The sequence below is a fragment of the Oncorhynchus masou genome, chromosome 12, assembly GCF_036934945.1.
Source record: "Oncorhynchus masou masou isolate Uvic2021 chromosome 12, UVic_Omas_1.1, whole genome shotgun sequence".
In the NCBI taxonomy this organism is placed as follows: domain Eukaryota; kingdom Metazoa; phylum Chordata; class Actinopteri; order Salmoniformes; family Salmonidae; genus Oncorhynchus; species Oncorhynchus masou.
The window spans coordinates 30,028,048-30,044,614 of record NC_088223.1 but is presented as its reverse complement, the minus strand read 5'-3'; the positions used below and the strand labels follow the sequence as shown (position 1 = coordinate 30,044,614).

The following is a 16,567-nucleotide window of genomic DNA, read 5'->3' as shown; positions in this document are numbered from 1 at the left end:
ATGGGGGCTGTACTTTGGCAAAGTGGGTGGGGCTATATTCTTCCTGTTTGGCCCTGTCTGGGGGTATCATCGGATGGGGCCACAGTGTCTCCTGACCCCTCCTGTCTCAGCCTCCAGTATTTATGCTGCAGTAGTCTGTGTCGGGGGGCTAGGGTCAGTCTGTTATATCTGGAGTACTTCTCCTGTCTTATCCAGTGTCCTGTGTGAATTTAAGTATGCTCTCTCTAATTCTCTCTTTCTCTCTTTCTTTCTCTCTCGGAGGACCTGAGCCCTAGGACCATGCCTCAGGACTACCTGGCATGATGACTCCTTGCTGTCCCCAGTCCACCTGTTGCTGCTCCAGTGTCAACTGTTCTGCCTGCGGCTATGGAATCCTGGCCTGTTCACCGGACGTGCTACCTGTCCCAGACCTGCTGTTTTCAACTCTCTAGAGACAGCAGGAGCGGTAGAGATACTCTTAATGATCGGATATGAAAAGCCAACTGACATTTACTCCTGAGGTGCTTATTTTCTGCACCCTCGACAACTACTGTGATTATTATTATTTGAACATGCTGGTCATTTTTGAAAATTTGAACATCTTCTGTGTTCTGTTATAATCTCCACCCGCCACAGCCAGAAGAGGACTGGCCATCCCTCATAGCCTGGTTCCTCTCTAGGTTTCTTCCTAGGTTTTGGCCTTTCTAGGGAGTTTTTCCTAGTCACCGTGTTTCTACACCTGCATTGCTTGCTGTTTGGGGTTTTAGGCTGAGTTTCTGTACAGCACTTTGAGATATCAGTTGATGTACGAAGGGCTATATAAATACATTTGATTTGATTTGATGGTTGATGCCTCTTCCAATACATATCAAAGGTCTTATTCTGGTGACATGACGATTGATGCTTGACTGCCATTTGACAAATAAAAATATCCCCCTCTTAGTCTTATCCATAGTATTCTCATTTCTCAGACCAACTGACCCGCACAGTCTACCCGCACTGTATCTGTTAGCTGATGGCTAGAGCCCACGTGCCAAGACCAGAGGTGCGTTCAGTTCGCTTGAACGTTTGCTACCTTGTTGAACGGTTTGAATTGAATGACACGTTTCCCCAAAATTTAATTGTACATTCTTGAACAGAATTTGAAGTAATTCTGCTCCCGTTTGGAGGGTGTGGGGAGTTGTGGCTTGAAGGAATGAGTGACGTATTTAAAGGGCAGTGGCCATGCTGACAGCGTTCCCCAACCTACAACCCAACCCCTCCCTCATTTTTCAACTGGTCGTTCAGTACAGCATGGTTTCTCAAACTCGGTCCTGGGGCCCCCCCTGGGTGAATGTTTTGGTTGTTGCCCTAGGACTACACAGCTGATTCAAATAATCAAAGGTTGATGATGAGTTGGATATTTGAATCAGCTGTGTGGTGCTAGGGCAACAACTGAAACGTGTACCCGTGGGGGGCCCCAGGACCAAGTTTGGGAAACCCTGCTATACATCACAGTTTCCTTTCAAATGAACATTCCAGAACTTAACAATGCAGCCCAATAGTAGGCTCACTTGTTATTTAATCAACAGTTGTTGTGACAAAACCACCGGTAGAGTTGATAATGCAAAGAGAGACTGCGGAGCTCTTTGTTCCAGTTGAGCTGGTAGGAAAATGTACATATTTTCTTCATGCAGATTTTAGAATTTGCATGACAGTCTGTCGCCAACTGGATGGAAACCTAGCTACTGAAATGTAATATAATGCCTCTTTGCCTGAAATGTTAAAATATTCCGGCGATAATGTCCTGCTGATAGGTTTTTGATGTGGTTTTAACACTAGACTGAGCCTGGCTCTACAGTATCTGTCCTCTTGGTTGTTTTTGAGCACTTTATGGGCTGAGCTCCCCCATTGCTGTTGAATTGGTAATGGCTAATGTCAAGTAAATAGCTAGCTAATTGACAAAGAAAGTTCAGACTGAAGACATGACAGTGTAGACTACGACTTAACATCCTTAAGTACTGTTCCTCCTTTACTGTGCAGATTTAAAATGGGGGAGACAGACTTCTATTCAGTAAAGGGGGGTGATTGATAATAGTACCGAACAACAAACACATGGTGAAGGAGTGAGAGGACGTTCCAGTTCTGTTGAAGCAGACAAATAAAATGGAAGTGTTTGGAGCTTATCATTGGCTGCAGAGTGCAGACAGGCAGATGGACGAAGCATCCAGTCCTTGTTCCCAGTCAATAAAATGGCAGGGATGGAGTCCACGGTCATGCTCAAACCTCTTTAGAGGAAAGATATCTCACATTTACTGCTCATGTCTATTTCTCTCTATGTAACTTTTATATGAGAGAGAGGGAGAATTGGAGATAAAGAGAGAGAGAGAGAATAGAGACACAGAGACAGTGCACTATAATTATTTGTTTGTTGTTTTCTCTTTACTAATGCAAGTCCCAGACCTAATTTAATTACATCTACCTCACCATCCCATAACATTAGCACCTGCAAGACATCTTCTTTATCGGAATAATAGTCAACAACAAAAAGAGATACAGAGATGGAGAAGCCATTGCTTTCATTTGTTTACTCAGAAACGTGCTCAGTTACATGATGTAGGTCAGCAAGCATTATTCAGTTCATCTTCCAACAGAGGTTATCACAGCTATTGTGGAGACGTTTATTGTGCACTTAAAAAACAACTGTTCCTTTGAGGATTTCAAAGCATTGGATGCTAAAAGAAACAGGCCTTCATGTGTGTTCTAGTAAGTATAGGGATTAAAATGTACATTTTTGCATACAATTGTCTTACTACTACTGCAGCCTTCTGGATGTCTATATGAGAAGGTAGATTATATCAGCCTCTCTAGGAAAGACAGAGTGTTTCAGTCTTCAAGGCACTTGACAGCATGATCCCTATCTGATTCTCAGGTGCTTCTCTACAGTATAGTTTATGCAAATGTTCTTACATTTAGACGATGTAGTGGGGTCTTACATTTAGACAATGTAGTGGGGTCTTACATTCAGACGATGTAGTGGGGTCTTACATTCAGACGATGTAGTGGGGTCTTACATTCAGACGATGTAGTGGGGTCTTACATTCAGACGATGTAGTGGGGTCTTACATTCAGACGATGTAGTGGGGTCTTACATTCAGACGATGTAGTGGGGTCTTACATTCAGACAATGTAGTGGGGTCTTACATTTAGACGATGTAGTGGGGTCTTACATTTAGACGATGTAGTGGGGTCTTACATTTAGACAATGTAATGGGGTCTCACATTTAGACAATGTAGTGGGGTCTTACATTTAGACAATGTAATGGGGTCTCACATTTAGACAATGTAATGGGGTCTTACATTTAGACAATGTAGTGGGGTCTTACATTTAGACAATGTAGTGGGGTCTTACATTTAGACAATGTAGTGGGGTCTCACATTTAGACAATGTAGTGGGGTCTTACATTTAGACAATGTAGTGGGGTCTTACATTTAGACAATGTAATGGGGTCTCACATTTAGACAATGTAGTGGGGTCTTACATTTAGACAATGTAATGGGGTCTCACATTTAGACAATGTTGTGGGGTCTTACATTTAGACAATGTAATGGGGTCTCACATTTAGACGATGTAGTGGGGTCGATGTAGTGTTGCGATCAAAGCTTGTGCTGCTCAATGGGAGCTGGTAAGATGGCACTGAGATGTTTTAACAGAGATATTGTGTCTTTGCTGAGCATGCTTTTAGAGTGATCAGATGTTTTGATGACAGAACATTATATCTTACAGTATGGTATTTTATGTCACCAGAATACGGCTTGGGTTAGCTAAATCCACTGGGACCTGGAATGGTAATTCATTATTCACAACGACATAAAGAGACACTTGTGTTAATTGTAATTGATTGTCCTGTATTCAATCAATTACAGAATCGGATCTCCAGATAACTATTTTAGAAGTGCACTTATACACACACGAGACCTAACCTGAGAATATGTATCGGAAGGAGTTTGAAAATCAGTCTCACATTTGCATCGAGGAGAATTGTGCTGTTTGTTTTGCTTGGAAAATTACCTTGCTGTGAAACTGCGAAATGTGTTGTTTCTAGGGTGACTAAGCTGTTCGGTGTATACACTTTGTACATTGAATAAAGGAATGTTTCATCTCTATTTCCTTATTATTTACAGCCAGAGCGATGCAATTATCAAATGAATTTCCTTTGTTATCGTCAGAACAAAAGGGCCTTTTCTCCCCGTATAAAATAGAACATCGAACCGGTACCTTAGAAATGACTTGCATAGTACTGCACAATCAAGAGCAATATTAGAATTTAAAGAGCCAATACTCCTCAATAACTTTGTCTCAAAATGTGCAATGCATCCAAGTTTTCAGCGATGATTATAAGCCTTCATCTCTTTACACCCTAGCAAACAGGGTACAGGCAATAATAAGCTAGCATTAGGACAGTGCAGAGGTTGGACAGGGGACTGTAAGCTACTTGTTGACATTGTGCTGATTCTGTACTGATGCTGAGCTGTGCTATGGAGAGTGCAAGGATAAACTAGCATCAGGATGGTAAGGTCAGACAGGGGACTATATGCTGTCATTTTTTACATTGTGCTTGTAGTTGTACCAGCGCTGTTCTGTGCTGTGGGGAGAGGAGGGATGATCGCCCCTTAGTTGTTCACTTCACTCACTGACAAGCAGCAGCTCTATTGAAAGGAGACTTGTTGCAGGGAAACCTCCAAGACCAAGCATCCCTACAATAGACTTGGGGCCAGTGGGATGGATCCCTCTCCTATCTACAGCTACACGGTTGTTAGAACTCTTCAGCCTCTCAAGCACACTGCCAGACAGACCTCTCTACAGCCTAATCTCCTATCCTGATCCCGTTTGTCTTCTGGGGGTTGGTGGGGTCCCTCTCCCTATCCTTCCCACCCACATCCACAGGGTTGTAAGACAGTCCTCCCCAGCCTCCTCATCCTCTCCAGTACACAACCAGAACTACATTTCAGAACTAGGGCTGGATTCAACCTGTCTTGCTGAAGTTCAGCATTATAGCGAGGTTGAAATCTAAAGGTAAGATAACCCACTGGGCAGACGTAATTTCAACATTTTCCCTGTCGATTTAACGTCATCACATTGAATGTTGTCGTTGACGTATAAACAATGTTCCCGCATTAGTTTAGACTGCATTCATGGTAAAACGCTGCATGTCGGCTCAAGAGGAAATGACTTTAACATTTTGATCGCGCTTCAGCGGTACCGATTGCATCTCTCCCCCTCATCTCCTATTGGTTCACTGCGTCTGTGCTCTGCCTATGATAAGGCAGTAACCATAGGCTAAAGGAGGAGTAGCTACAGCCACGAAATGTCATTTTGTTCTGAGGTTGAGTTATGTCTACCTAACATTGTTTTTCCAGGCCTGCAATGGAATCATTAACCTCACCATGCTCCCCAACTTTAGAATAGTAGTGTACAGCTACTCATATAAAACGGCCCACATTCTCTGTGTTATCTTAGAAAACTCCCTGCCCTATTTTCTGGCATCTGTATTGTTGCATCAGCTACGCAGTCCAATCTCAACTTGTTTTTCCATGCTCTAGTCTCATTGCTGTTAAGGACAGACACACATTAGGTAACCACTGTGACTGCTGCTGTGGCACCTGGTTGTCAGGAACATGATCAATGCATTGATAGATAAAAGATTTGGGCTGTTCCCAGTGAAGAACCAGTAGTACCTGTTCCACCCCCGCCTGGTCTCCTCAAGCTCCCCTCATCCAAAAAGTGTTTCATTCTGCTCTACAGGAAACAGTAACATGCTTCACTTACTTGACGTAATGGGTTTTTATTCAAGGTGGAAGAGAACTCTGCCCAAGGCTCCCCCATTTATTATGATAACACTTTGTTTTGTAAAGGACTTACCTGCTAATGTGTGTTTGTGTACACTTAACATTCCCTCTCCATTCATCAAACCTACTCTGAACGTAGAAAACATTAAGGACACTTGTTCTTTCCATGACAGACTGACCAGGTGAATCCAGGTGAAAGCTATGATCCCTTATTGATGTCACTAATTAAATCAACTTCAATCAGTGTAGATGAAGGGGAGGAGTCCGGTTAAAGAAGGATTTTTAAGCCTTGAGACAATTGAGACATGGATTGTGTATGTGTGCCATTCAGAGGGTGAATGGGCAAGACAAAATATTTAAGTGCCTTTGAACGGGGTGTGGTAGTAGGTGCCAGGCACACCGGTTTGTTTTTCACGCTCAACAGTTTCCTGGTTTCATCAAGAATGGTCCACCACCCAAAGGACATCCAGCCAAATTGACACAACTTCGGGAAGCATTGGAGTCAACATGGGCCAGCTTCCCTGTGGAACACTTTTGACACCTTGTAGAGCCCATGTCCCGGCGAACCGAGGCTGTTCTGAAGAAAACAAAGGGTGCAGCTCAATATTAGGAAGGTGTTCTTATTGTTTTGTCCACTCAGTGACTATAATGCACGGGCAACGAAACTCTATTATCTCTCCTTAATTTACCAGTGGTAAATCTAGAGCGCTGATGCGAATTGCATATCTTTATGGGCTTCTGTCTGTGGCTGTGTGAACGAAGGGGATAGGCTTAACTTGTGTCAATTTGCCAGGCAGAGGGACGAGCAAATGTCCAAAAAAGGACAGAAGAATGAGTCCAACTCTTTGCTCCTACATATCAAATATATGCAAACACCCTTTCAGAAGTTGGCTCAACTCAACATTTATTTACATGTATTGTAGGATTTTATAGACAGGGAGATACAGAGGCCCAAATATACAAGCTCAGAGGTAAAAATCCATGTTTACAGTCACGCAGAGAGTAGAAAGACAACAGCGAATAAAGCTAATTGCTAAAGCAGAAACCACAAATCGATAGAGGTGATTGTGGATTCATGTGGTAGAGTCATACACTGTGCTTCTCATAATATATTATATCATTTACAGACAGAATCATATACCCAGGAAGATGCTGCTTGATAATCATGTTCACATGAGAGTATCTCTACTCTGCTGCTCAGATTGTTGAGAGGGAAGGATTGGACACATAATAACAAAGAACTTCCATTTGGCAGTGGTGTAAAGTACTTAAGTAAAAAAAAAGTTTAAAGTACTACTTAAGTAGTTTTGGGGATATCTGTACTTAACTATTTATATTTGACAACTTTTACTTTTACTTTACTCTATACATTTTCTCTTACACCTTAAAAGTACTCGTTACATTTTGAATGCTTAAGCAGGACAGAAAAATGGCAAAAATCACGCACTTATAAAGAGAACATCCCTGGTCATCCCTACTGCCTCTGATCTGCAGACTCACTAAACACAAATGCTTTGTTTGTAAATGATGTCGGAAAAATGGTGCCGTCTGGAAAGAAAATGGTGCCGTCTGGAAAGAAAATGGTGCCGTCTGGTTTGTAATATAGAGATTGTTAAATGATTTATACTATCAATACTTAAGTATATTTTAGGAATCACATTTACTTTTAATACTCGAGTCATTTTCTATTAAGGTATCTTTACTTTTACTACAGTATGACATGTGGGTACTTTTCCACCATTGCCATTTGGAGCCCAACAGGATGTTATGATGCTCTACATCCCTGGTAAGTTGAGTGAAAAGCAGAAAAGAGGTGACCTTATGATCTTTCCACAAAACCTTCATCATGGCTGATACATTTCGATGACTGATTTCATGGTGCTGAAATTCATAAAATGATTCAAAAGGTGATTTCCAAATCCAGTAAGACCTACTGTATCCTTCATGCTTTAACATAGAGTACACAAAAATACCTCAAACCGAGTTACTGCAAATTATTGAGTGACATCAGCGAACCGCTAGAATATTTAGTCCGTTGTGTCCTCATCCCACTGTACTCTCCTCAAGTGCTCCATCTACCCATCCATCTATCTACCCATCCATCCATCTACCCATCCATCTATCTACCCATCCATCCATCTACCCATCCATCCATCTACCCATCCATCCATATACCCATCCATCCATCTACCCATCCATCCATCTACCCATCCATCCATCTACCCATCCATCCATGCCTTCAGTGAGGTTCAGGAAGTGGGCAAACCTATATTTTCCGAGGAGAATGAGGCAAGAAATCTGGAAAAATACATTTGATATTCATGTAAAGAGTGCCAGGCTCTATGCCCCAGCCTCAATAGGCGCCTCCAGGGCTTTGATGTGCACACTGGGCAGGCCGAACCAGGATGGGGGCAGTTCCTTGCCCTGGCCAGCACTGTCATCCTGGAACTTGATGTTGAGGTAGAAGTCTCCAGAGTAGAGGAACAGGAGGGCTCCCATACACACAGAGTTCTCTGTGGGCTTCACCTAGGAAAACAACACACAGAGACATTATTTTGAGTGCCCGTGGATAGCTAACTCACCTGACAGTAGTTTCACCACCAATCACACACACAGTTCTGCACACACACGTAGTTCTGGACACACACACACACCGTGTCTATGTTGAAGGTGTTAGATCCTATGAAGGTGACTGCGTCGTGCAGGTCATAGTTCTGAACTCCGTTCTGGTAGTCCTGGAAGGGAACCACAGTCAGGGCGAACGGTCCGACCTCATTCTTACTACGATTGGTCAGTTTCACCTCCAATGGCACAGCGTCGCCCACCTTACAGTCAGCGATGATGTCACAGTCACACGGTTTTCCGTTCACCACCACGTCTAGAGAGGAGGAACACAGAGAGAGAGAGAGAGAGAGGGAGAGAGAGAGAGGGAGAGAGAGAGAGGGAGAGAGACAGAGACAGAGAGAGACAGAGAGAGAGGAGAGTGTGTGTGTTAAGGGATGAGTTAGGAGTTGAATACCTGTTTGAAACGTTGCTGTATGCACAGTCACCTGCTATAAATTAATTCATTTGTTCCTCTATGAAATATTAGTGCTTGGTTGGATTTGAGGTTTTACTACTACATCTGTAATTAAAGACATGTTCAGGATGGTTGTCTTGACCTGTAACTTTGAACATAAAAGCATAAAGCTCCATTATGCAAGTGACTGATTGACCGAATCCTCACTATCAGTATCTGCAATTTGGCAGTACGCCAGACCCTTGTTTTGAGAAGATATCTCCGTTGCAAGGTCTCAGCTTAGAGAGAAGAAGCCTTGTGAGGTATTGGTCTGTCACCTGCATGAAATGAACCAGTATTGGTCGGTCACATGAATGAAGCAAACGTTAATTATGAATGAATTATGAATGATGAATAAGTAAAATCATGCAAATATAACTTGTCTGCAATATACAAGTGAACAAATGGGACTGCCCCGGTAGAGCTACTGACAGACGTTCACTATGGTGCATCAAGTTCGTTGGAACTTCTACAGTTAACTGTTCATAAATAATGATTCATTTAAGACTGACTTCGAGTGTCCCTGTGTAGAATTTCCACGACAGAACCATTTCAATGCCTCCTTCACAATCACAGGCATTTCTCTCCCCGTCTCCCCAACGACCTGCATTCATATCTCAGAATGACCCATCCTCAAGCTCTCTTTTCCATTTTATTTCCAATTCATTTGCATTCATGAAAACACCATTCACAGTCTTCACATGTGTAGACCAATCTTCCAGCACATTGTTTCTGGTGTGTGATCAATAGTTTCAAATACGCTTTTATTTAAATTAACGGAGAGCGAGGGAACTGAATGAATTCAGACGGCATCCTATCAATCTCACGCACGACTAATTTCTGTCAAGAAGGGACTAATGAGAAGGTTGGAAAACAACCACCCTCACCTCTTCCTTCCTCTCATCCTGCCCCCACACTCTCACATAGAGGCACTTCTTCTCTCTCTTACGCCCTCTTCTCTTTGTTCTCTCTCTCTCTTCCTCTGCATCGCCTCTCTCTGACATGTCCAGCTGAGTTAAAATGGGGGCAAATTACATTTCTCTAATATGTAGCCATTCCAGATATAGCACTGTTTGGTTCAGGTGGAGTGGAACCACAATGCTTATGTTTATGATGACTTCTATGGTCCTTCTGCTCCTCTGGGAGGGAGGTGTAGAAGTAGAGAGAGAGAGAGGGGGAGAGAGAGAGAGAGAGAGAGAGAGAGAGAGAGAGAGAGAGGGGGAGGGAGAGAGAGAGAGAGAGAGAGAGAGAGAGAGAGAGAGAGAGAGAGAGAGAGAGAGAGAGAGAGAGGGAGAGAGAGAGAGGGAGAGGGAGAGAGGGAGGGAGAGAGAGAGAAAGTGAAAGAAACAGAGGAAGACAGAGAGAGAGAAACATACCAGTGCAATGCCCTTGTATCTGTAGGAAGCCGTGCCAGTCAGAGGCATTTAGGCCATGTGACATGAATGAGCTGGGTGTGGGTGAGTGTTGGGGTGCGTTCTCCGCTGCGGTGGGTGTTAAACCACAGGTTGCAGAGCCTCATAGGCAGACGTACACAGAGAGGGAGCCTGAAGACTGAGCCAGAAGACTGAGCCTGAAGACTGAGCCCTGCCACTCTGAGCCCCCCTAGCGAGACAGAGCCAGTTTGGGCATCCCACCCCAGGGAGTCTGCAACTCCACCAGGGTGACATTCAGCTACACAGCTACAGCTGTTTGAACCTGACACGTCACATTCAGCTCAAGCTAACTATACGTCTCATTGTCACTCTACAGTGCAGTCTCAACTCACTCCGAACTAGGAGGTTTCTTTCATCAACCCAGAATACGCACAGAGGTTCTTTAAAGGACCTTGTTTTATGTCTCTCTGTTAGAAAAAGTTTCCTTCAAAATGTGTTGTGATGGAATGTTTGACAGTGGAAGGAGAGACGACAGGCAGAAGACAGTCAAGTCAAACAGTAGCGATGTGATCAGTACAGAGATGTAACGTCACTGTCAACATTACCATTACCCCTGAGTGGCAGAGGGTTTTTCTGGTGGGAATCCACTCTCAGTTCTAACTGCTTTCTATAGTGTACATTCCAGATTGTTTTCATGTCTTTTTACTCACACAAAAGCAAGGTCAATTATTTGTTGCAACTACGCTCAATATGGATCTTTGAGTATTTGAATAGAGTCACTAACATTTGTTCATGATATTCGGGCTTCATCTCCATAGCTTTACGGGACCTGTGGGACTTTGCAACACTTCTACAGTCCACAGTATTCATAGGCAGTAGAGCAGATTCTAACGTGACATCTTTCCAATTGGTTAGATTTAGTTGTTGAAAGGCTTGTTGCTAGGAGATCTAGTTCTAAACAGGGATGGCGAATTTCAACACATTAACTATTGAACAAAATAGGAACTTAAGTGGGAGATGAGCTGAGGAGTCTAAACCAGAGGTGGGCAACTAGATTCAACAGCAGGCCGATGTCTGTCGGAGCAGATGGTCGGGGGCCGGTACACCATTATAATCATTTCTACACTGCAAATTGACCATAACTAAGCCTAAAAATAGATTGCATTTGAAAATACCACTCATTTCATAGCATGATTACATTGAGACACGATCACGTCTCTTTCTTCTTTGTTCGTGGGTACACCTGGGGCCAGATTTCCTAAATGAAACTCATTTTACCTGAATTCCTGGTGATTTTACAGTCTTTTTATGACCCAAAAAACACTTGCGCAGCGGGCCGACCAGTTGCCGACCACTGGTCAACACACACACGCCCAAATGCGAGCGCGTGCCCAAACACGCCCAAATGCGAGCGCGTGCCCAAACACGCCCAAATGCGAGTGCGTGCCCAAACACGCCCAAATGCGAGCGCGTGCCCAAACACGCCCAAATGCGAGCGCGTGCCCAAACACGCCCAAATGCGGGCGCGTGCCCAAACACGCCCAAATGCGAGCGCGTGCCCAAACACGCCCAAATGCGAGTGCGTGCCCAAACACGCCCAAATGCGAGCGCGTGCCCAAACACGCCCAAATGCGAGCGCGTGCCCAAACACGCCCAAATGCAAGCATACGCACGCCTCAACCACGACCTGACCATTTAACAACTCCTGGTCACTCCTCTCCTCCTTGGCAGTCCATCCAAAGCCTGTGTGACTGAGGGAAGGAGGCAGGCAGTCATTAACATATTACTGTGGCTCTACTCAGAGTTCAGTACCGCCTGCAGTCAGAACGGAGCACAGGGTTACAGAGGAGGAACCTGTAGGAAATAAAGACAGCGAATATGTTATAATTATGCAAATAACACCGATCAAACTAATGGCTATCACATTGATATTAGATGTCAGTTCGACCTCTCAGGTCTTGTATGCTTTGCAATAAAGTGCTGCACCATTATGAGTGGCAATAAAAACCGTTACTGGAAAAAGCCATTTGACTTTAGGGCCTATATATCTTTCTGCATTTAGACAGCATCATAATCCAGACACCCAGGGATTGCTGAGCACCGGTGTGTGTGTTTCCAGGGCATGGTTTCCTCCGACCCCCTCTTCCAACCTCCATGATAAACATATCATGGTCTCTAAATAAGTAATGGACTCTGATTGGTGTTCCTCTTAACCAATAAACAAACGGAACGCCAAGAAACCAAGGCCTATGATTGGTTGGCCCCATGAGGCCCTCAGCATCTTGTTGCATCTTCCACAGAGAAGATAGTGACAGATTGTTCTTGAATAGAATACGCTGCATAGTGTGTGTTTACTGTTAAACACTACCACCACTGTTCCCTGCCCTGCATGGTTCTCAGTGCTAAACAGTTGTGTGATAAAAACCAGGTGATTAAGCCATGTGTGTGATTTAAGTCTTTGGGGGGTTTGAGTGAACACACCTCACCCCGTCCCCTCACCCCAGTGCTGAGAGGACGAAGTGAAGCAGAATGAATAGGTTGCATTAAAATACCCTGTTTTCTGTTACAGAACCAGAAGCCACCTATAACAGAAGAGAGAGAAGCTGGAGAACAAATGGTGCCCTTTCCTCATTCTCATACTGGTGGGTGGGTGGGTGGGTGGGTGGGTGAGTGAGTGAGTGAGTGAGTGAGTGAGTGAGTGAGTGTGAGAGAGAAAGGCAGAGAGAGAGACAGACAGAGAGAGAGACAGACAGAGAGAGAGACAGACAGAGAGAGAGAGAGAGACACAGAAAGAGAGAGACAGAGAGAGAAAGAAAGAGAGACACAGAGAGAGACAGAGAGAGAGAGAGAGACAGAAAGAGAGAGAGAGACAGAAAGAGAGAGAGAGACAGAAAGAGAGAGAGACAGAAAGAGAGAGAGACAGAAAGAGAGAGAGAGAGACAGAAAGAGAGAGAGACAGAGAGAGAGAGAGAATGTGGGGAAAGGAACGGTGAAATTAAACAAACCACTTTGCAGTCGCAACAAGTGGTCTGTAGCTTTCTTTTTTGCTGTGGTCACACTCTACTGCTGAGGCAAAGAGCTGTGCTGCGGCGTCACCACAGCAACCAGGCTTGGCCCCAGACAGGGCAGGGCAGAGAGATATCGAATATCGGAGAGAGAGTGTGAGCTGGAGGGAAAGAGAGAGAGGGAGAGAGAGAAAGAGGGGAAGAGATTGTGAAAGAGAGGAGAGAGACCTGCTGAATACACTACATTATGATACGAGTGCGGCTGTCACAGATCAAAACTATTGAGTCTGTGAGATAAAACAAACCTCACAGTATCAATTCTCTACCATAGAGCTGCGGCAGAGAACACAGCAGATAAGGTGTCCTCTCTAGGAACGACAGCTATGTTTTCGAGAGATGCCAATTCTCCAGGATTATGCATGCATGTGTTCAGTGGCTGTCGTATCTCCAGGTTGATTCCACACAGTGGCATGATTCAGTCAGCCAGTCATATTCCATAGGAAGGAAACGAAATGACTCAGCAGGAAGACAGACAGGCTCGGTGCATAGCTTCTCCCATGGGGGTTCTCTCTTACTGCAACGTGACATTATGTCAGTGTCTTAACTACTTCAAAACACTATCATCTGGTACTGCTAGTTCAGGAGAGGACACACTATATACTTTTGGTCATGTTAACCACTCTAAATTCCAAGCATCTGCCTCTAACCCTAGGAAGCTCTTTGCCACCTTCTCCTCCCTTCTGAATCCTCCTCCCCCTCCCCCCCCCTCCTCCCTCTCTGCAGATGACTTCGTCAACCATTTTGAAAAGAAGGTCGACGACATCCGATCCTCGTTTGCTAAGTCAAACGACACCGCTGGTTCTGCTCACACTGCCCTACCCTGTGCTCTGACCTCTTTCTCCCCTCTCTCTCCAGATGAAATCTCGCTTCTTGTGACGGCCGGCCGCCCAACAACCTGCCCGCTCGACCCTATCCCCTCCTCTCTCCTCCAGACCATTTCCGGGGACCTTCTCCCTTACCTCACCTCGCTCATCAACTCATCCCTGACCGCTGGCTACGTCCCTTCCGTCTTCAAGAGAGCGAGAGTTGCACCCCTTCTGAAGAAACCTACACTCGATCCCTCCGATGTCAACAACTACAGACCAGTATCCCTTCTTTCTTTTCTCTCCAAAACTCTTGAACGTGCCGTCCTTGGCCAGCTCTCCCTCTATCTCTCTCAGAATGACCTTCTTGATCCAAATCAGTCAGGTTTCAAGACTAGTCATTCAACTGAGACTGCTCTTCTCTGCATCACGGAGGCGCTCCGCACTGCTAAAGCTAACTCTCTCTCCTCTGCTCTCATCCTTCTAGACCTATCGGCTGCCTTCGATACTGTGAACCATCAGATCCTCCTCTCCACCCTCTCCGAGTTGGGCATCTCCGGCGCGGCCCACGCTTGGATTGCGTCCTACCTGACAGGTCGCTCCTACCAGGTGGCGTGGCGAGAATCTGTCTCCTCGCCACGCGCTCTCACCACTGGTGTCCCCCAGGGCTCTGTTCTAGGCCCTCTCCTATTCTCGCTATACACCAAGTCACTTGGCTCTGTCATAACCTCACATGGTCTCTCCTATCATTGCTATGCAGACGACACACAATTAATCTTCTCCTTTCCCCCTTCTGATGACCAGGTGGCGAATCGCATCTCTGCATGTCTGGCAGACATATCAGTGTGGATGACGGATCACCACCTCAAGCTGAACCTCGGCAAGACGGAGCTGCTCTTCCTCCCGGGGAAGGACTGCCCGTTCCATGATCTCGCCATCACGGTTGACAACTCCATTGTGTCCTCCTCCCAGAGCGCTAAGAACCTTGGCGTGATCCTGGACAACACCCTGTCGTTCTCAACCAACATCATGGCGGTGGCCCGTTCCTGTAGGTTCATGCTCTACAACATCCGCAGAGTACGACCCTGCCTCACCCAGGAAGCGGCGCAGGTCCTAATCCAGGCACTTGTCATCTCCCGTCTGGATTACTGCAACTCGCTGTTGGCTGGGCTCCCTGCCTGTGCCATTAAACCCCTACAACTCATCCAGAACGCCGCAGCCCGTCTGGTGTTCAACCTTCCCAAGTTCTCTCACGTCACCCCGCTCCTCCGCTCTCTCCACTGGCTTCCAGTTGAAGCTCGCATCCGCTACAAGACCATGGTGCTTGCCTACGGAGCTGTGAGGGGAACGGCACCGCAGTACCTCCAGGCTCTGATCAGGCCCTACACCCAAGCAAGGGCACTGCGTTCATCCTCCTCTGGCCTGCTCGCCTCCCTACCATTGAGGAAGTACAGTTCCCGCTCAGCCCAGTCAAAACTGTTCGCTGCTCTGGCCCCCCAATGGTGGAACAAACTCCCTCACGACGCCAGGACAGCGGAGTCAATCACCACCTTCCGGAGACACCTGAAACCCCACCTCTTCAAGGAATACCTAGGATAGGATAAGTAATCCTTCTCACCCCCCCCCCCTTAATGACTTAGATGCACTATTGTAAAGTGGCTGTTCCACTGGATGTCAGAAGGTGAATTCACCAATTTGTAAGTCGCTCTGGATAAGAGCGTCTGCTAAATGACTTAAATGTAAATGTAATGTTAAAGTAGCTACGTAGTTACACAGGTATTATGGTTCTATTAATGATGCCTTGCAACGCTAAATCAAGTGCCCCTAACGTAGTTGAAAGTAAACAAATACTATGTGGACCGAGGTGTGGTAGTTAGGCCTGACTATGGGGGAGCGTAATAGTGCCCAGTGACCACTTTAGAGCAGGGATCTTGATGAATGAACGGACGGAGCCTGAGTGTGCTATCTGTAAAGGGTTGCGGCGTGGCGTAACTAAAAATGTCCCTCCCCCTGAAGCCATCTGGCCGATTATAACTAAATCGCCATAACAACCAGCAGTACTTCTACTGTTGTCTTTCACCCCCATGACCAATCAGCTTTTAAAGATTCAACCTGTTACAGTGAGAGGAGAGAATTGTTTTTTTGTTGTTATTGTGTCTTGAGTTGAGGTACACAACATACACAATAGACCTTTCACTCAGTTTGTGGACTACATTCTGTAATAGCTAAAGCACGTGACAGACTTAAGAGCTGGGAGGTAGTCTCTGTACTCTGTCTGTTTTGGCCAGCTATGTAGCAACATACGCAACATGGACGATAGGCAGTAAAACCTAAACAGTTGAAAAAAATCTGTTGGAAATTGGAAGATTGAACTCCTAGCATTACAACATATTTATAAAGGCTCAGAGTAACGTTGGGCCATCTGTGTCTCCCTTTCAATAACTCTGTCATTGTCACGGT

The 16,567-nt window shown here is 45.3% G+C and overlaps 1 protein-coding gene across 2 annotated transcripts in view; it reads right to left on the bottom strand.

Annotated features, from left to right (window-relative positions):
* Nucleotides 1–6,695: 6,695 nt before the first annotated feature.
* The window catches only part of LOC135549826 (trafficking protein particle complex subunit 9-like), a 367,075-nt gene continuing 357,203 nt past the window's right edge, over nt 6,696–16,567 (bottom strand). For both annotated transcript variants that reach the window (XM_064980154.1, XM_064980155.1), the window contains 2 exons: nt 8,463–8,686; nt 6,696–8,334 (listed from right to left, as the gene is read on the bottom strand). In XM_064980154.1, coding sequence (XP_064836226.1) covers nt 8,149–8,334; nt 8,463–8,686 — 410 coding nt within the window. In that variant the 3' untranslated portion in view covers nt 6,696–8,148. The remainder of the gene's footprint in view (nt 8,335–8,462; nt 8,687–16,567) is intronic.